This window comes from Natrix helvetica (assembly GCF_964273705.1).
Source record: "Natrix helvetica genome assembly, chromosome: 1".
Taxonomy (NCBI): domain Eukaryota; kingdom Metazoa; phylum Chordata; class Lepidosauria; order Squamata; family Natricidae; genus Natrix; species Natrix helvetica.
Genome location: NC_138548.1, coordinates 179,346,874 through 179,368,026, shown reverse-complemented (window position 1 = coordinate 179,368,026; position 21,153 = coordinate 179,346,874). Strand labels below are relative to the sequence as shown.

At 44.3% G+C, this 21,153-nt stretch overlaps 1 protein-coding gene across 3 annotated transcripts in view; it reads left to right on the top strand.

The window, feature by feature from the left end:
- The window catches only part of BOLL (boule homolog, RNA binding protein), a 68,693-nt gene that overhangs the window by 35,169 nt on the left and 12,371 nt on the right, over window positions 1–21,153 (top strand). For all 3 annotated transcript variants that reach the window (XM_081934352.1, XM_081934354.1, XM_081934353.1), the window contains exons 4-6: window positions 13,870–13,924; window positions 15,326–15,401; window positions 16,704–16,828. In XM_081934352.1, the coding sequence (XP_081790478.1) occupies window positions 13,870–13,924; window positions 15,326–15,401; window positions 16,704–16,828 (256 nt within the window). The remainder of the gene's footprint in view (window positions 1–13,869; window positions 13,925–15,325; window positions 15,402–16,703; window positions 16,829–21,153) is intronic.

The following is a 21,153-nucleotide window of genomic DNA, read 5'->3' as shown; positions in this document are numbered from 1 at the left end:
CATCCATTGAACTTGAATACAAGTAGTCCTCAACTTACAACAGTTCACTTAATGACTAAAGTTACATCAGCACTGAAAAAAGTGACTTAGGGCTGTTCTTCACACTTATGATCATTGCAGCATCCCCATAGCCACATGATCAAAATTTGGATCTTTGGCAACTTCCTCATATTGATGATGGTTGCAGTGTCCTGGGGTCCCCTTTTGCAACCTTCTGCCAAGCAAAGTCAGTAGGAAAGTCAGATTGACTTAACAACCAGGTTACTGATTTAACCGCAGTGATTCACTTAACTGTATGTAGCAAGAAAGGTTGTAAAATGGGGCAAAACTCACTTAACAAATGTCTCACTTAGCAATAGAAACTTTGGGCTCAATTATGGTCGTAGATTGAGGACTACCTTTATAGGGAGATTACTTTACTTAATGAATGGTAGAATTGAGTTTCAAATAACACTGATTTCATTGTTGTCTTGGGTGACATCTATGAAAAAAAATCAGGTGCTCAGGCATGAAAATGTGCTGCTCAAAACACTATACTTTTCCGCTCACACTGAAAAAAAATTAGAGGGAACATTGGTTACCACAGGTCTATTTTCTTGAATAATTAGAAGTACTACAGATCACACTTCCATATGACTGAATATTTCCAAAATATTTCTAGAAAAATACTGTTGTTTTGCAGAATTCTAGAGATTTTCTACACTCAATCAATGGAGAACAAAATTGATCCCAGAAAGAAATATATTTGATTCACCAAGCTAGCTTACATTGACATTATTTTTAGACATCTCCTCATATCCTTTTACAATGTTCAGGCAGATAAAATAATAGCTCACTGTTGCTGCAAATAGCCATATAATGGCTATAACTTTTAATTGTCTCTTCTTTGGTACAATCTTTTCATAGGAAGGATACAATAACATCAGTAACAGCTATGTAAAGAGTGCTAATTTCTATTTCCATTACTGTACTAAATAGATGAGGACAGTCTCATCCTTTGCAAATATATCAATCCAATGCATTAGTCTTCTCTCTCCATCCCTTTAATAACTTCCTTGTTTAGCAACAGCAGTTACAATAGTGATGAAAAAGTAATTTACAACCTTTGCAGGTCTCTAAAGCAAAGGAAAACTGAAGTAAGATCATAAGCACAGTCAAAGGCTTCACCTAACTTCGCTTAATGATCAAGATCATGTTTCCAATTGTGGTTGCTAAACAAGCTATATAAGTAAATTGTCTCACAAGGCAAAATGTTCACCCACATTGCATTTCAAGCTCTTCCCTCTTATTTAGGCTCGAATTCTAGATAATCCTTTTCATTTCAGTGATAGATACTTTCTTTGTCCTGATCACAAGTACATCTTTATCAGAAGGTGCTTCATTTGACTGGTTTATTTCTATTGCTATACTCATACCTGCCTATGTGGTATTTCTTTATCATACTTTAGTTGAGATACATAGGCATATTCATTTATTACTATAACTTGCCACCCTGCTAGGAGCACATGAAGATTTTGGACAAATAATCTTATTCTCCTGTGCACTGCTTGGAGAGTCCAAGCATGGGTTAAATTCAGTCTATTTGCCCAAGGACTGAGTTAATTCTTTTAGCCATGCCTCTTCTCCTCATTGAGGACCAGTTCAAAAACTCAGTCCAGCCCAGTTCGGACGTGTTTTTGGGGAGTTCCTCAGTCCTTGGACAAACAAATTGAACTCTCCAAACTTAGTATTTTTATTATTTTTGTCAATTAGATAGGGAAAAGAAACAGCGTTTCGCTTGACCGTCCCATTGCTGGCTGAGGGAGTCTGGATAATCTAAAGAGCTGAGTAACGTGGGTGCTTGTCCGGCGGCTGCTGGCCAGCGCAGGGGATAGCAGGAGGCTTCCTCACCCCCCAGCTGTTTTGCGGCTTGTTGAACCGATCGGAGGCCTTGGCAAAGGCTCAGAACGCCGCAGACGGCTTCAGTAAGCTCCGGAAAGGTGCGACGGCCATTTTAAATGCTTTTTTGGGGGGGCACGTTTTTTTCTGGCGGCCGTTTCTTGCTTCGCTCCTTCTCCCTCAGCTTATAGACACCGCGGGGGTGGATTGGCCTTCGTTGGGACGCTGGCAAGGTCTTCCCCCCCACCGAAGAAAGCACAAGAGGCCTGGGAGAGGTTTGACCCCTTGGGGCATTCTCCCGTCTTTTGGACACATCTGAGAGGCGTGCAGTCATTAAACAGCACTCGCACCTATCACTGGCCTACAGCTCCAGATCTGCTACCTCCGGATCAAGATTACAGATGGCAGAGAAGTCCCCCCCCCGGCCCATTACCTCTATAGGTGCTTCCACCTGGAGCTTGGCATTGCTGTTTAAAATGTCCAGGTTTTTTGCAATTAAAACAATTTCCTTTGGGCTTGCCAAAGTGCCCTTTTTGTAATGCAGCTGCTAATGCATCCATTTGAAATGCATTTGTGCCTATGTCTGAACATGCCTTCAGCATGTCCGCTAAAGTGTAGTCTCCTTTATTTATAATAGACCTCAAAGCTTTATGGCAATCTGCATTAGCATGTTCATAAGCTAGTCGTTTCATTAATTCCCCGCTAGCTTCTTCATTATCTATTTGCCGTTGGATGGCTTCTTGTAATTTATCAATAAAATCAGAATAAGCCTCTCCTGCACCCTGACGTATGGATAAAAAAGATTTACTAGGTTTTCCTGACACTGGTACTCTCTGAAAGGCCTTTATGACACATCTTCCTACAATGGGGTAGGCTTGTGGAGGTGTTCCTGCAGCGTGTTGTTCTATGCTAGAAAAATTTCCAACTCCATATATTTGATCTGGTATGAACTGCCCACCTGAATTGTTCCCAGCATGTATGGCCTCTCTTTGGTATTCTGAATCCCAAATTACATATTGTGCAGGGGTAAGAAGCATTCTAAACAAATCTTTCCAGTCTTGTGGGATCAGCTGATAACCATTAGAAATACCTTCCAGCATGCCTGCCATATAGCTAGAACGTAATCCCGTTTCAGTGATACTTTTCTGCAATTCTCTTAATACTTGGTATGGTAATGGATTCCACTGATATTGGGCCTGGCCTTGTGGGTCAACTGTTTGTACCACTGGAAAGGCTTGAAGCCCTTCTGTGAGATTTCCCTTTTTCTGTTCTTCCTGAAATCTTGTTCGGACTGCTCCAATTGGCTCCTTTGTAGAGACAATGGATACCGGAGCAGTGGGGGAACTAGGTTCCACTGGCCTCAACATAGTTGTAGCCGGTAAAGCTAGTTGCATATATGGAGGGGGAGCAAATCCCTCCTCTGGGATTAAAGAGAGCAGTGGTGACGGTGCCTTGAGTGTATGAGTCCTCACCTTCTCTATTATATCCTTACATTTTTGCCATAACAATAAATGTTGAAGAGGAGCTCGTGGCTCGGTATGTAATTGTATTCCAATTCTTATCCAGTCCCCTAATTCCCAAGTTCCTGCCTCAGGGTACCAGGGACATTGACAAGCTATTTCACCTACTAAGTTTTCTAACTAATGTAGACTAACTCCTGTCACTTCATTACATTTAAGTAATTTCTGCAGCTCTTGTACATGAACCTTCTGCGGAGCTGACAGTCCCCCCCTCCCATACTCACGAAATATTGGGAGCGAAGTTCGCTGTGGTGCACCTGGGCTCATCCGGCCGAAAGAGTATGAGGAGATCACGTCGGGGTCACCAGATGTTGGTAACGTAGAAAAGCAGACACAGACAGGAGTAAGGTTGTGATGGGAAGGCCCTCTGATGGGAAGGCATCCTTTACCTTTACCTTTATTTTGATTTTTATACTGCCCCCTCTCCCCAAAGGGACTCGGGGCGGTGTACAGTCAAATGAAATAGATAAAATGGACTACAAACATACAAACATAAAAACATAGAAGAGGAGGCAATACAACACTGTACAGGTAAAGCAGATAAAAACAATCCTAAAAAATACCCAATTAAAATTACCCAGTTAAAATATATCTGCCAAGAGGTATAATGAGGTTATGAGTGATGGTGGCAACCCAGGAGAGCCAGCGGCCCAAACTATGAACTAACTATGGATCGCTGAGCTCGAATTTGGCCGGTGATGTGTGTAGGTTGTAAGGCCCGAGGGAGGCCCGAGAGACCTAAGGTGCCTAAGGGATGAAGGAAGGAGGGTGAGGCCTTAGGCGCCGGAGGAATCAGAGTTGAATCAGAGTTGAAAGATCGAGGGAAGGGCTGCAGGAAGGCCGTAGGGAGGCCGATGCAGCCCTCCCGGGCCCAACAACAACACCTGGGTTGCCAAATGGACAGAGGATTCTTTTCATCTAGGACAGGCCATAGACTCGGAGGCCTGGAACATCAGAGGCCCACGCAGAAGGCCAGACCCGATGTTTTGCTGTGCTCGCTATTACCCCCCCCCCCACTCACGTATTTACCATCTACTTTACCATCTACTTCTACGGGCTATTCGCCCTACCATCTACTATGATTTACCACCTATTGCAAACCACCTCTTAGCTGCAATTCTTATCCACCAGCTGGCTACTTTATCATACTTTTATCAGCCAGCATTTCCATTCGGATATGGACTATTTCCATCAGCCTATCCCCCGCCTGGACTATCTTCTTGCCAGGACCATCCCCTTAGTGGGAATTGTGGCCACCGATACATCTACAGCTCCTCTTGACGAACTTGGCCCTGTCTAATTATGTTATATACGAGGCTAGACCTTCTACAGCTACGAGATTCCCCCCTCTCGCAGCTATGGCCTCCTGCCCTTTCAAGGGCCCACCTTGAGGACGGGTTCATTAACCCAGAGAGGTGGAGGAAGCGCACGTTAAGGGGTTTTTTAATTAAATGTTTTTTAAAAGTCGTAAGGGGCTATAAGGATGGGGGAGGGAGGGGTTGTAGGGATGGGGGGGGGAACTGGTTAGGAGGGATGGAAGAGCCAGGCACTTAGGTGTGGTCGAAAGAGGAGGGAGCGGAGTGGGGGAGGAGAGGGAAGATAGCATTCCTATGCAGGGCACCTTAATACCAACGGTCGTGGGGAGGGGCAGGTGCGAGGACAGTTTAAGAGCACGTAGTCGGTTGGGAGACCGGGGTTTTTGGTCATTCCCGGTCGCTTGTACCAACCCCTGCATACTAGGTGGTCAGGATCTACAGACCCAAGGCCTGAGACTGCTGTTATGCAATGCGAGGTCCGTTGTCAATAAGGCCCCCCTCATCCACGATCTAATTTTGGAGGGGGACCCGGACCTCGCCGGAATAACCGAGACCTGGTTGGGCCACGAGGGAGGTCTACCCCTTGTGGAAATGTGCCCTCCAGGTTATCGAGCATTTCACCAGCCTCGGGCCCAGGGAAGGGGCGGCGGGGTAGCAGTGATTATCCGGGAAGACTTAGAGCCGAGAGAGTTCACTGTGCCACAGACATCCGGGTGTGAGTCCCTCGTCGTGAGATGGGGCCCAGGGAGGCAGTTGGGCCTGCTGATAGTATACCTGGCTCCTCGCTATACTTCAGCGGCCCTGCCCGAACTCCTTGAGCTGATCTCATCGGTGGCGGTTGAGACCCCCAAACTTTTAGTGATGGGGGATTTTAATCTGCCGTCGATGGGAGAAGCGTCTGAGGGGGTTCGGGAGTTCATGGCTTCCATGACAGCCATGGACCTGACCCAGTTAATTCAGGGCCCTACTCACGAGGGAGGCCACACCCTGGACCTTGTTTTTGTCTCTGGCCAGTGGACGAGTGATCTGGGAATAGGGGATCTAGACACTATTCCCCTGTCATGGTCGGATCACTCACTTCTCCGGCTGGACTTCCCTGGTGCTACCCCCCGCCGCGAGGAGGCGGAACTGGAAGGTATTAGATGGTTCCGCCCCAAGCGCCTGATGGAACCGGATAGGTTCCAGACGGAACTTGGGCCACCTCCTGTGGACCTGACCCGCCCCCGAGTAGAGGACCTGGTAGTCGCTTGGAATAGTGCGGCTACCGGGGCCCTAGACCGGGTGGCGCCTTTGCGGCCTCTCCTGCGGCGAAGAACCACCCTGGCACCTTGGTTCACCGAGGAGCTAAGGGTGATGAAACGCCACAAGAGACGCCTAGAGAGTCGTTGGAGATCCTCCCGCTCCGAATTTGACCGAGCACAGGCACGAGCCTATTTGAAGACGTACCTTGTGGCATTAAGAGCGGCCAAACGTCAACATTGCGCCGCTCTTATTGCGTCTGCAGATAACCGCCCTGCCGCCCTGTTTCGGGTGACCCGTTCCCTCTTGTTTGAGAGACCACGGGAAGCCCCTCTACAGGGCAGAGCAGAGGAGTTTGGGAATTATCTACAGGACAAAGTCGCTCAAATCCGGATGGGATGGACCCCTTTCAGTGGTTCAGTAGAGACGCCCGTTGCGAGTCTTGAGGGACCGCTTTGGGAGGAGTTTGACTCGGTTGCCATCGAGGATTTGGACAGGTTGCGTGGACGTCTGCGACCCACCACATGTTTATTGGACCCGTGTCCCTCCTGGCTTGTACTGGCATCCTGGGAGGTTACGCGCGACTGGCTCCTGGGCCTGGTGAACGCCTCGTTGGGTGAGGGGTCTCTACCGGCCGCCTTGAAAGAGGCGGTGGTGAGGCGCCTGCTCAAGAAGCCTTCCCTGGACCCAACGGACCTAGTCAATTATCGTCCAGTCTCCAACCTTCCTTTTTTAGCGAAGGTTGTAGAGAGTGTGGTAGCACAGCAGTTCCCACGTCACCTGGAGGAAAATGATTATCTAGACCCGCGCCAGTCCGGCTTCCGACCCGGGCACAGCACGGAGACGGCCTTGGTCGCATTGGTCGATGATCTCTGGAGGGCCAGAGATAGGGGTTGTTCCTCTATCCTGGTCCTATTAGATCTCTCGGCGGCGTTCGATACCATCGACCATGGTATCCTGCTGCACCGGCTAGAGGGGCTGGGAGTCAGAGGCACCGTTTTACGGTGGTTTGGCTCCTACCTCTCTGGTCGGACGCAACGTGTGTTGACAGGGGAGCAGAGTTCGACCCGGAGGTCACTCACATGTGGAGTGCCACAGGGATCGGTGCTCTCGCCTCTCCTGTTCAACACATATATGAAACCGCTGGGCGAGATCATCCGTGGTTTTGGAGTGGGATACCATCTGTATGCTGATGATACTCAGCTATACATTTCCACTCCGAACCACCCCAATGAGGCCGTCGAAATGATGTCCCGGTGTTTGGAGGCCGTACGGGTCTGGATGGATGGCAACCGACTAAAACTCAACCCTTCCAAGACGGAGTGGCTGTGGCTTCCGGCCTCCCGGTTCAACCAGGTGCTTCCATCTCTGGCCATCGGGGGCGTCCAACTAGCCCCCATGGAACAGGTGCGCAATTTGGGCGTCCTCCTGGATACCCGGCTGTCCATGGATAACCATGTAACAGCCGTGGCAAGGGGGGCGTTCCATCAGGTCCGCCTGATGCGCCAATTGCGCCCCTTATTGGACCGGGATGCCCTACGCACAGTCACCCATGCGCTAGTGACGTCTCGCCTGGATTACTGCAATGCTCTCTACATGGGGCTTCCCTTGAGATGCACTCGGAGACTGCAGTTGGTCCAGAACGCGGCCGCGCGGGTGATTATGGGGAGGACTAGATACTCCCCTGTAACACCTCTCCTGCGCGAGCTGCACTGGCTGCCTGTGGTCTACCGAGTGCGTTTCAAGGTTTTGATTATGATCTTTAAAGCGCTCCATGGCACAGGGCCTAGTTATATGCAGGATCGCATCCTGCCCCACACATCCCTACGACCAATTCGCTCACACAGAGAGGGACTTCTCCGGGTGCCGTCCGCCAAACAGTGCCGGGGGGCGACACCCAGGAGCAGAGCCTTCTCTGTGATGGGCCCAGCCCTATGGAATGACCTCCCCCGTGACATCAGGATTATTTCCGATCTCCGCTCCTTCCGTGTACAGCTGAAGACCCACCTCTTTCAACTATCCGGCCTGGCTCAATCGCAATCGTAATTTTCCCATTCCTCCAAACTGTTTTGTAAATTGTTCTTAAATATTAATTTTATTGGGTTTTTACAATTGGGGTATTTTAAAGCAGATTTTTAACTGTCTATTGATGTAATTTGCTTCCTCCTCCGTGTATGTATGTGTGTTGTGTATGTATGTACGTTTGGTGTTGTTATATATTTTTTATGTTATATGCTCCATTGTACGCCGCCCCGAGTCCTACTTGGAAAGGGAGCGGCTAATAAATCCAAATTTATTATTATTATTATTATGAATGGTCCAGGCCGGCTAAACGGAACAGGTGAGTCTTCAGTTTTCGTCGAAAGGAGAGAAAGTCGGTGGTGGTTCTGATATCGGGGGGGAGGTCATTCCAGAGGGTTGGGCCCTTCACAGAGAAGGCTCTACTCCTAGGTGTCGCCCGTTGGCACTGCCTAGTGGACGGCACCCGGAGGAGCCCCTCCCTGTGAGAGCGAATCGGTTGCAGGGAAGTGTGTGGTAGGATGCGATCCCACAGGGAAGGCACCCACCCTGAGTATCTCTCCAGTGCTCCCTTTTATTGTCAAGCTTCTCAGAATAGCAAAAGCTCATTAGAAAGAAAATCTACTTGGCAACTACTGATTGGTTTACAGATACATGCTTTCCTCATGGACACGTCATGATATAGATACGTGACCCATATGTTTATAAGTTAATCTCTTACTGTATGCAACGTGCAAATTCCATTTCTTGTAAGCAAAGGATTAAGAGTAAGGAATGTGGACTTTGACTGATTAATCAGTGTGGTTTGCCAACTACTGAGTAACCAATTAACTCCACAGACCTCATTGAGGGGCTCAAAGCTGAAGATAAAAAGGCAGAGAAGACATGTCATAAAACTCACCAAGCGGCCGCTTGGTCTATTAGGGCCTCATCCTCGGCGTCATTCTTCACCAGAGCCTCACTTTTGTGGTTGAGACAGCTGAGAGCACACCGCCCATCATCGGGATCTAGGTGGAGGCATGATCTTAATAATATAATTGCAGCTCTGGAGTATTCGGCTGATGCTTCCCTCAATGCTGCCAAATTTGCCTCTCGTGCCCTAGCCTCTAACGTCACCTCCCTCCGCCTGTTCTGGCTTCGGCATTGGCAGGCGGACATGAAGGCAAAATGGAAATTGGCATCCGCCCCTTTTAAGGGCGGCCAACTGTTTGGGGTGCCCTTGGAGAAGTTTCTAATTGAAACCAAAGATAAGAGGAAGGTGCTTCCAATCACCAATAAGAAGCCTGAGAAGAAAGGAAATTCCTTTTTTCATAGGCAGCCCTTTCGAGGGTCGGATTTTTCCAACCCGGGCACCTCCTATCAGAGACCTTACACCCAGGGAAATGACAGGGGTCAGGACAGATCCAGCTTCAGGGACAGGGGGCGCCAGCAACAGCAGCCCTACTGTCACCCCTTTCGTGACGGTTCCAACAACCGCTCTTACCGCAGGTCCAAGTGATCACCAACAGGAGGCTCCCATAGGAGGGCATCTCCAACTCTACGCCCCCCGTTGGGAACTGATCTCCACGGACGCCTGGGTCCTCAACACCATCAGGCAGGGCCTTACCCTAGAGTTCCTATCCTTCCCTCCCAGGACGTTTGTCAGGTGTCCCGTCCCCTCCTCCCCTCTCAAAAGGGAACGCATGCAGGCCGAGATCCATCATCTCGTACAGATAAATGCGATAGAGCCAGTCCCCATAGAGCAGGAAAGATGGGGGTTCTATTCTATTCCTGGTCCCCAAAAGTTCCAGGGGGTAGAGGGCCATTCTGGACCTCAAGGCTCTAAACCGACATCCGGCCTACAAGCATTTCAAGATGTAGTCCCTGCAGACCATCCTGGGTTGCATCAGACGAGGGGACAGGCTGACCTCGGTAGACCTGAAGGAGGCGTATCTGCACAATCCCATACGCAGGTCTCACAGAAGGTTCCTCAGGTTTTTCTACGATGGCAGGCATTACCAATGCAGGGCCCTTCTGTTCGGCCTGTCGTCAGCGCTGAGGACCTTCACGAAGATTTTGGCGGTGGTGGCGGCACATCTGCGCTCTCGTCCAATACGACTCCTCTGCTACCTGGACGACATTTTGATTCAATCAATGTCGTCCGAACAGGCCGTCAGAGATGTCCAGCTCACAATCTCCACTCTACAACAGCACAGTTTTTCGGTAAACCAAGAAAAGAGCCAACTGCAGCCGTCCACCCGCATTCTACATCTCAGTGCCCTCATCGACTCAGAGTGTTGCAGAGTCTTCCTCTCGCCGGATCGACTGCACCACCTCACAACCTGCGCCCGAGAGGCAAGAGTGAGACAGTGGAGCTCCATCATCTCCCTGTCTCAGCTGCAGGGTCTCATGATCTCCTGCATCAACATAGTACCTTGGGCTCGGCTACAGGCTAGCGAACTCCAGTGGCTTCTTCTCCCCATCCAAAGGGCGAAGGACAGCAACTCCCCCAGGCGGATCAAACTTCCCCTAAAGGTAAAGCAGTCGCTTCATTGGTAGGAGTCGCAAGCAGTGAAGAGGAGTTGTCTCTTCAGGGAACCAGAACGACTGGTGATCACGACCGACGTGGGTCTCCAAAGATGGGGTGCACACTTTCAAGAGCAAATGACGCAAGGGAGGTGGTCGCAAAAAGAGACGATGCAGAGCATCAATCTATTGGAGCTGCAAGCAGCCCGGCTGGCACTACGCCACTTCCAGAAGGACGTTGTGGGCTGTCACGTGTTGCTCCTCACGGACAACATAGCAACAAAGGCCCACATCAACCGCCAAATCCAGAACCCTCATGGCGGAAGCAGAATCTCTAGGGAGATGGGCGGAATGTCACCTGGCCTCACTCAAGTCAGACCACATCTCCGGAGTGGACAATGTGCAAGTGGACTGGCTAAGCCGGACGACCATCGACAACATGGAGTGGAGTCTCCATCCGGACTCATTCCATTAAATCACGCTCCGATTCGGCCTTCCGGTGATCGATCTTTTCGCTAGTCCAGCAAACGCCCAACTCCCGAGATTCTTTTCAAGGTACAACACTGCACAAGCGGAAGGAACCAATGCCCTGCGCTGCCGTTGGCCGAGAGGCCTCTTGTACGCCTTTCCTCTGCTCCCACTCATTCCTCAGGTGGTCAAGAAGATCCTGGACGAAGGAGCAGAAGTCCTTCTCATAGCTTCGCATTGGCCCAGGAGATCCTGGTACGCAGATCTAGTCAGCCTCTCTGTCCGCAGGCCCTGGAAGATACCTCTGGACCTTCTATCCCTGAGCCAGGGGGCCATAGTTCACCCGGATCCCAGCTGGCTCCAGTTAGCCGTCTGGTCTTTGAGGGGGACCTCTTGAGAAAGGACAAATTCTCTGAAAAAGTCATCTCTACCATCCAGGCATCATGACATCCCTCTACTGCGCGCATCTATGATGCCACTTAGGTCGCCTTTGACTCCTGGTGCTGCTCTCAAGGCGTGATTGCAGCTTCAGCTACCATTCCGCAGATCCTTGACTTTCTACAACAAGGCCTGGACAAAGGCTTGGCGCCTAACATTCTTCGTCGCCAAATAGCTGCCTTGTCCACCATCTTGACTAGACTCTCCACAGTCTCCTTGGCGCAGCATCCTCAGGTAAAAAGCTTCCTAAAGGGAGCTTCCAACTTGAATCCAACTGTTATTCACAGATTCCCCACGTGGGATCTCCCACTTGTTCTCAGAGCACTGACCAAGACCCTGTTTGAACCTATCAGGTCCATCAGTCTCCGTCATCTGACTTTGAAAATTGTTTTCCTCATTGCCATCACATCCGCTAGGAGGGTGTCGGAACTGGCAGCACTCTCAGTTCATGAGGACTTGTGCATTATTCACACGGACCGTGTTACCCTCAGATTTGATCCGACCTTTCTGCTGAAAGTGAACTCATTGTTTCACAGGTCTCAGGAAGTAGTGCTCCCTAACTTCTGTCCTCACCCTCAGCATCCTAGAGAGCACACCTGGCACAAGCTAGATGTGAGGCACACTCCGCAGGTACATCAAGAGGACTGCGGCCTTTCGTTGTTCCGAAGCACTCTTCATCTCTTTTCAGCCAGGCTCGATGGGACGGAAGATGTCTCCTTCCACTATAGCTCGCTGATTGAAGGCTTGCATTAAGCTGGCCTACATGCAACAGGGCAGGACGGTACCTCCTAAGGTAACAGCTCACTCAACCAGAAGCGCTGCCACCTCAGCCGCTTGGACGACTCAGGCCCCTGTGGAGGACATCTGCAGAGCAGCCACTTGGACTTCTCTATCCTTATTCATCAGACATTATCGCATTGACTCTTATGCTGCAGCCGAAGCATCTTTCGGGAGGAGGGTACTGCAGCAAGTTGTAGCAAATCCACGCTCCTCACCTGTGCCTGTTTCTCTCCCTGGGACTGCATAGCTTGGGTATGTCCCATGCTTGGACTCTCCAAGCAGCGCATAGGAGAATGACCATTGGCTTACCTGAACGGTCATTCTCAGGTCGCTGCGGGAGAGTCCAACCCCACCCCGGGGTTTTCTCTCTCTTGACTGATTGAGATGGCTGCGAGGAGCTATAAGGCCATTGGCAAGACTGAGTTAGACAAGATGCACACGACCGTCACAGACCATCGCCTTCGTTTTTGAACTGGTCCTCAATGAGGAGAGGAGGCGTGGCTAAAAGAATTAACTCAGTCCTTGGGCAAATAGACTGAATTTAACCCATGCTTGGACTTTCCCGCAGCACCCAGAGAACGACCGTTCAGGTAAGCCAACGGTCATTTTCTATTATTGATTGATTACAGTCCTACTTTTCTTGTATTTAGAATATGATATAAAGCATAATTGGTTCAAAGAATCAAGGAAAAGAACTTCAGCTGCATGGTTTTCATTTGGAGTTCACTACAGCTATTCAACTGTATCAAGAATTATATCATAGTTAAAAATAAGCATTCTATTCATCTATACAAATCCCACTGAAAAGCTATATGTCATTTTATACAAATAAATTATTCCTTCACTTGAAACCTTATTTTAAAAATCAATATAGTTGGCAGATATATTTCAATGCAAAGTTTCATAAAAATAGCAAATTGAAATGAAAGAATTCTCAGTTTGAAAAATAGATTCATTTTATTGAAAGTAATTCCAGAAGGATATCTTTTATACTAATTACAGCTTCAGTTTATACTGAATGTATTTTTCTTCAGCATTAGTGAACTTGGAAATTTGACCTAGAATCAAATATTGCTACACTGTCCTAATGTAAATCAGAAAAGTTCCAGAAATCACATTTTTTAAAAAGGACAAACAAAAAAATGCACAACCAGCATTTAGGGTGTAAGTTTATATTAGCATTTATGCTAGTTTTATTTGCATACCATTCTGAATTTTATCTATTTTTGCTTTTGTCTCACATAAGCCTTACTTGGCTATATGTCTATTGTCAAGCTAGAGTTACAGCAAAATCTTCACTTTTCAATTCCACATGTAAAGTGCTGTGGTTCTTAACTTCTAGAATTCTGTTTTGATTAACATAGGAAGCATCGTTATTGTGAGATAGTGGTTTTTTTCTTGTTAATAAGAATTTGTTTTTTGGCCATTGTTTTAGGCCTGTGGCTTAAGCGTTTTCTTCTATAAATACTATAAACACATGGAAGTAACATGCTTCTTTTAGAAGGTCATAATCTGTTTTCTCTTTGGGGTAAATGTTTTTTAAAAGCCTTATTCTCATTAGATGGGCTGAAACAAACACTTTGTTGCTTCACATTCCTTTTTGATAACTACAAAATGTCTCAAAATTGTCAGACAACACATTAACATTTTGAAAGAGTGCATGTATAATGTACTTTAAGGAAAATAATTTCTGTTATTTTATTTAGGTATGGGTTTGTCACATTTGAAACTCAGGAAGATGCACAAAAAATTTTACAAGAGGTAAATGATTATTTTATTTTATATACATAGATAGTAGTAATCTTCTCATGTTTATATACTTGTGAAGATCGTTATTTGAAGTCTGTAGGAACATTATTTTTTTCAGATTTGGTAGACACCATCACAAAGTAACTGCCATAATGTATAATCAATATTAAAGCTATGGGTACAAGAGAGAATTGTGCAAGTTACTTACAGGAGATACAGAGGGTCTTTTTCAGATACCATAGACATTTGGGCTACTCTTATGCTCATGGGCATTGTGTTATAGAAATGGGATGTTCAAAAGCAGAGAAATGGATTGAAATGTGCAAAAAGATTTTTTTAAAGCTGTCTTCGTTTCCAGTCAATGTATCTATGGCAATTAAGGGAGGGTAGAAGTTTTCTGATACTCTCTTCTAGCTTCCCACAATGACTCAATGGGGAAGCCAGCAGGAAGTCGGAAGTCACTCCCACTGCTTTTTTGCCCTCCTATGATCATTAGATAAGAAAATAACTCTGGTAATGACCCAGTGGGGCACTGATTGTCCAGTAGAAAGTTAAAAATCACAGCAGGAGACCTAGAAGTTTGAAATTGCTTTTACATGGCACAGAAAAAAATAAAGAAGACAGACAATGTCTTACCTTATTGGAAAGGGCTAGCAGAATGATACAACTCGCCACGGCCAACTGGCTACAGGACAACTCACTGTGGACAATTCAACAAATACAAAGTTAATTTTGATGGAATCGTAGCCAATAATAATAAAATAAAGTCAATCCAGAAATATATGAGTTAGCAATAATTTTGAAGAAAACATGGTCACCAATAATAAAAATAACTGAACGAAACAATTAATACAGTGTTGAATTGTCACACTGCGAGTTGGCCATGATGAGTTGGCTGTAAGTTGCAGTGGCAAGTTGACCATGGCAAATTGTCCTAGACCCAGGGCTAGAGGCAACAGGCAATTACTTGAAGAAAGCTACTTTTGGATAGCTATCAAATGCTTAACATGATGTGGCATGTCAAATACTCCCGCCCCAACACAATTTTATTTTTGTCAAAGGAACATAGAGAAATAGGCATTCCTAGTCCTTCAAAACCCTTGGTTCCAAGATATCAAGGGGTTTATAATTCAAAGCCAGTACCCTCAAGAAAATGTAGGGGGGGAAATCTAGTTGTTTTATATTTTGAATTCATATCTTTTGAATTTTATATTCTCAAAATCCTTGTATAGTATATTAATTATTTGAACAAAAGAATTGTAATAGTAACAAGCATCTCCCCAAAAAATTGCAAGAGATTTTTTGTAAGATATTGAAATATCTGAAAAAATTGTTGGATTGCTTGTAAACATTTTGTAAAACAAGATTTAGAAGTAAGTAATATAAATAACATATTTCCTTTGTTTTGTTTAGGCTGAAAAATTAAATTATAAAGATAAGAAACTGAACATTGGTCCAGCAATAAGAAAACAACAAGTAGGGATTCCTCGTATGTATTTGTTTTATCTCCCTCTTTGCCCAGGCTGCGGTGAAATCCCTTTCAAGCAGAACACTAGACATAACCATTAAGCTACTAGAATCGAGACTGTTTGCTGCACATGAGCCTTCTGATTCACCCTATTTATTCACGTTACATCAACAATCTAGAATCTCTCCATGTGGCATTCAGTCTGGCCACATGAGGGTTATTTCTCTGTAACTTCTCCACCTACTACTCTTTTCTCTTCACTTTCAGCCATTCACATGCTAAGGGACAACCACAATATTTCCCTTCAACCTGATAAAGAGATATTATAAAACTTTGAAATTTGCCTGAAGTGGAACCTGTTGACCATGGAAAATGTTTAGACCCACACTTCTCCCATGCAAATGCTATAGACAATAAATATTTCATTTGCATTGTGGTGAAATAATGTTCTACAGATAGGCCTTGTTTACTTACCATAATTGGGACCAGGACTTCTGTCACTTAAGTAACACAGTTGTAAAGTGTGACATCACATGACTGCACTAACTTACTATAGGGGTTCCAGTAATCCCAGTTGCTACTGTCATCTAATTCCCATACAGTCACAGCATCTCAGTCACATGATCACCATTTGCACCCTCCTACTGATTTCCCCATTGGCTTTGGGTGTCCAGTGTTGCCAGTGAAAGTTGCAAATGGTAGTCATGTGACCACAGGACACTGCAACTTAATTGCAAGATGATTGAAATCACAATTATGTGATCCAAGCCTAGATTATCTTGGATTAGGGTGGGTTCTTAGCTAATGACCCACAGAATTCAATTAATGTGGCAATGTCGAGTATAAGAATCCCCATTGCTGTGATGTAGTCATGTGATGTGCTTTATGACTGCATTGTTTAGCAACAAATTCCCATCCCAATTGTAGTTTTAAGTCGGGGACTACCTGTTTATTACTATTGCCTAATTTAGAATTATATTCCAAGTTCTGTACAGTGTTTTCCTGTTAGTCATGATGCAGATTTAGACATAGACTTAGATTTGTTATAGCCACCAAACTGATTGACTCTAGGCAAATTACTATTCTATTTCTCTGTTCCATCAATAAAATCTTACCTGTAAAATGATTTGTGTGCACTTAAAATTCCTGTTTAAGAAATTTGAGGAAATGTAATAGACCCCTCCATGTCTGATTAATTATTTTGTCCCCAAATTTTCAAATTTACACAGGTTACATATCTGATTTTTACTAAAAGCTTTTTATTCTAAGAGCACAAAATGATAAAATAAAAAGGTACAAATTTTTATTCTGTCATTATTTCAGGTTCCAGTATAATGCCAGCAGCTGGAACAATGTACTTAACAACTTCAACTGGATATCCATACACTTACCATAATGGAGTAGCTTATTTTCACACTCCTGAAGTTACATCTGTTCCTCAGCCATGGGTAATTCTTTTATATAGGAATATCAGATTTACTGATAAGTAATTTGCTTTATTTTATTTCTCTTTATGTTAGCATGCTTTGTAAACTGCGGTTAATGCAGCAGATTTATAACAGTGTTGCCTTTGCAGTTTTATTCCATGCAGCTGTTACAAATAATAATAATGCAGGTAGTTCATGGGTTATTACAGCAATCCTGAGAAGTTTGAATTGCTGCTGTAACCTAAAAATATATGGGTCATTAAGCTGGAAGAGATAGGAGTCCCACCTAAGGAGGGCAGGAAGGGAGGAGGGCCTGAGAAAGCTGGCACAGGCCACGCAGGAGGCCTAGGAGGGATAGCACAGATCACACCTAAGTTGTGAAGACTGAGGAGAACCAATACAGACCATGCATGCATCAGGGTAAAGGGCAATCAGATTGCCCATATCTCACAGAAAGCAGGAAGAGCCAGCAGAGGCTGTTATGGGTGGGGGAGATGCTGCAGGCAGGTGAAAAATCAGGAGCAACTTAATGGAGCAATTTGCAACTTTCCTTGCCAGCTTCCTCATTGTGTTGGCTTGATGAACACTGCATTCGCATACAGCACTAAAAGACTAAATCATGATTAACTAACATAGTGGACTGCGTCCAACTACTTTTCACATCAAACCAAAAATAAACAAACCAAATTATAGATAAGTATTATTTATAAAACAGGATAGTGGTTTTATTATGGTTAATATTTATCATAGTCAATTTCAGTTTATTTCAAAACTGGTTTCAAATTTTATTTATGAAATGTGTGTGTTGCCAAGTCTTAAAAGACTCATAAATACAATAAAAGTTTACCCAATAAGACAAAATAACACTACATTATACACAAATACAGATCTATATTAGTGTTAGCTATAATTAAATACTAAAAAAATAAAACTTAAGAAAAAAGGCAAATGGTTATTTTTTTAAAAGCCCTCTGGAAGAGTTTTGTCTAAGAGCTTCCAGAAAGCTGATACAAAGGAGGCCCATCTAACTTTTAGAGAAAGCTTGTTCCACAACATAGATGTCAAATAAACTGTTTTTTCTGGTCTTAACCTTTTTATTTCACAGAAGTAGTGTTCCACAAGTGGCTATCATTACAGGGATCTAAGAAAAGTCAAAAACCCAAAATTCTAATAATAAATTAGCATTGATGCATATGAGAACCTGTTTGGTGTACTGGTTAAAGCATCAAGATAGAAACAGGGAGTTCATGAGTTCTAGTACCACCTTCAACACAAAGCCAACAGGGTGGCCTCAGTCATTGTTTCTCAGCTTTTAGGTAGTAGGCAGTGATAAACCACTTCTGAAATTTTGTAAAAAAAACTGTACAGACGTATCCAGGAAGTATCCAGGAATAAAGACTGATTTGAAGGCAAAAAAGATACGTATACAAATTATTTATGTTTCACATTTCTGAACTGCCTATCTCCCTCAAAGATTCCCTCAAGGTTCTCCGGAAATGAAAGGATGAGGGAGTCTGCCATGGATGACGAAGCAGGTAGAGCACACAATCCTAGACAAGATGTGCATTAAGTTACTGAATGAAACTTATTCATCCTCTTTTACAAAAACTAGTATTTTAACAATGCAAGTATACAGTGCATTCAGAAAGTACTCAGACCCCCTTCAACTTTGTCAATTTTGTTATGCTGCAGCCTGATTCTACAGTTGTTGAAATTCATTTTTTTTCTAATTAATCTACACTCAGTGAAGACAGAATTTTAGAAGTGTCTGTAAATTTATTAAAAAGAAAGAAAACCCTGAAATATGGAACGGAATATAATTCTTTATTGGCCAAGGTGATTGGACACACAAGGAATTTATCTTTGGTGTATATGTTCTCAGTGTACATAAAAGAAAAGATGCATTCAGCAGGAATCATAAGGTACAACACTTAATGATAGTCATAGGGTACAAGTAGGCAGTCAGGAAACAATCACAATCAATATCAATTGTAAGGATACAAGCAACAAGTTACAGTTCTGCAGTCATAAGTAGGAGGAGATGAGTGATAGAAACGATGAGAGGACTAATAGTAGTAGTAATGCAGCCTTAGTGAATGATTTGACAGTGGTGAGGGAATTATTTGTTTAGCAGAGTTCAGGAAAAAACTGTTCTTGTGTCTAGTTGTCCTGGTGTGCAGTGCTCTATAGCGTCGTTTTGAGGGTAGGAGTTGAAACAATATTTGTCCAGGATGCGAGGGGTCTGTAAATATTTTCACAGCCCTCTTTTTGACTCGTGCAGTGTACAGGTCCTCAATGGAAGGCAGCTTGGCAGTAATTGTTTTTTCTGCAGTTCTGATTATCCTCTGAAGTCTGTGTCTGTCTTGTTGGGTTGCAGAACCAAACCAGGCAGTTATAGAGGTGCAGGTGACATACTCAATAATTCTTCTGTAGAACTCTATCAGCAGCTCCTTGGGCAGTTTGAACTTCCTGAATTGGCACAGAAAGAACATTCTTTGTTGTGCTTTTGTGATGACGTTTTTGATGTTAGGGGTCTATTTTAGGTCTTGAAATATTATAGAACCTAGAAATTTGAATATCAAAAATATCACATTGGCATAATTGTTCAGATCCTTTGGAACAATATTTGCAATTTAGCTCTTGTGCCTCCCATTTCTCTTGATTGTTGCTGACATGTTTCTGAAGTCCACCTGTGGTAAATTAAATTGATTGGACATGATTTGGAAAGGCACACACCTCTTTATAGAAGGCCTCACAGCTAACAATGCAAACTAGCAGAGCAAGAGCCATAAGGTCAAAGCAACTGCCTGCAGACCTCAGAGGCAGAATTATTGCAAGGTATAGCTCTAGGGACAGCTACAATAGAATTTCTGCTGCACTGAAGATTCCTAGGAGCACAGTGACTTACATAATTCTGAAATGGAAGAAGTTTGGCACAACCAGGAGTCTTCTGACAGCTAGTCACCTGGTCAAACTCAGCAATAGGGGAAGAAGGGCCTTAGTAAGAGAGAAGACTAATAACCCAATCTGACTGAGCTCTAGAGATCCTGTGTGGAAATGAGACAGAGTTCAAGAAGAATAACCATCACTGTAGCCCCTCCACCAGTCTGGACTTTATGGCAAAGTGTCTAGATGGAAGCCTCTCCTCGCTTCATGAAAGACTACTTGGAGTTTGCAAAAAAGCACTAGAAGATCTCTCAGACTGTAAGGAGTAAGATTCTCTGGTCTGATCAAACCTACACTGTAGGCACAATTATTAGGCAAGTGAGTATTTTGACCATGTCATCCTTTGTATGCCTATTTTCCACCTCCAAGCTATATAAACTTAAATGCTTATAAGCAGATCAGGTGTTGTGTATTTATGTAATGAGGGAGATCCTCATTACACTAAGGAGATCTACATCCTATATCAAGGTATGCATAATTATTAAGCAACTTCTTTTCCTCAGGCAAAATGGGCTAAAAAAGAGATTTAACTCTGAAAAGTCAAAAATTGTAAAAGTCTTTCGGAGGGATGCAGCACTCTTGAAATTGCTAAGATATTGGGGCGTGATCACAGAACCATCAAATGTTTTATTGCAAATAGTAGATAGGTCACTGGTATTGGTCTGTATTGATCACTGATTTTTTTTTTAACTGTCAGAAATGTTTATTTGTAAATTTTGAGTTGTTTATTTATTCTCACTTTTTCAGATGAAAATAAATGAGATGGGAAAATTTAATTTTTCATTTAGTTGCATAATAATTCTGCACACTAATAGTTAATAAATAATAATAATAATAAATTTAACTATTTTAAATAAATAGTTGTCTAATAACTGTGCAGACATAGATATTCTCCTAAGAAAGCTCTAACCTCACTTTTATTTTCTTAAATATTCAGGTTTGAGGTTTCATTTTGGATTGACCGAGAGCACTGTAGTTGTTCAATAATAAAATTAATCCTCCAAAATACAGCATGCCTAATAATTGTGCACACAGATTGAACTCTTCAATCTCAATTCTATGGTATCGTATGGAAGAAACCAGCTACCTCTCATCAACTGCCCAATATCATCCCCAACAGTGAAGCTTTGTTGTTTTTCAGCAGCAGGGACTGGGAGACTGGTCAGGGTTGAGGGAAAGCTGAATGATGCAAAGTACAGGGATATCCTCAATGAAAACCTGTTCCATAGCGCTCAGGACCTCAGTCTGTGCCAAAGGTTAACTTTCCAACATGACAACAATCCTAAACACACAGCCAAGACAATGCAGGAGTGGCTTAGGGACAACTCTAAATGTCCTAGAGTGGCCCAGCCAGAGCCCTTATTTGAACCCTATTGACCATCTCTGGAGGGACCTGAAAA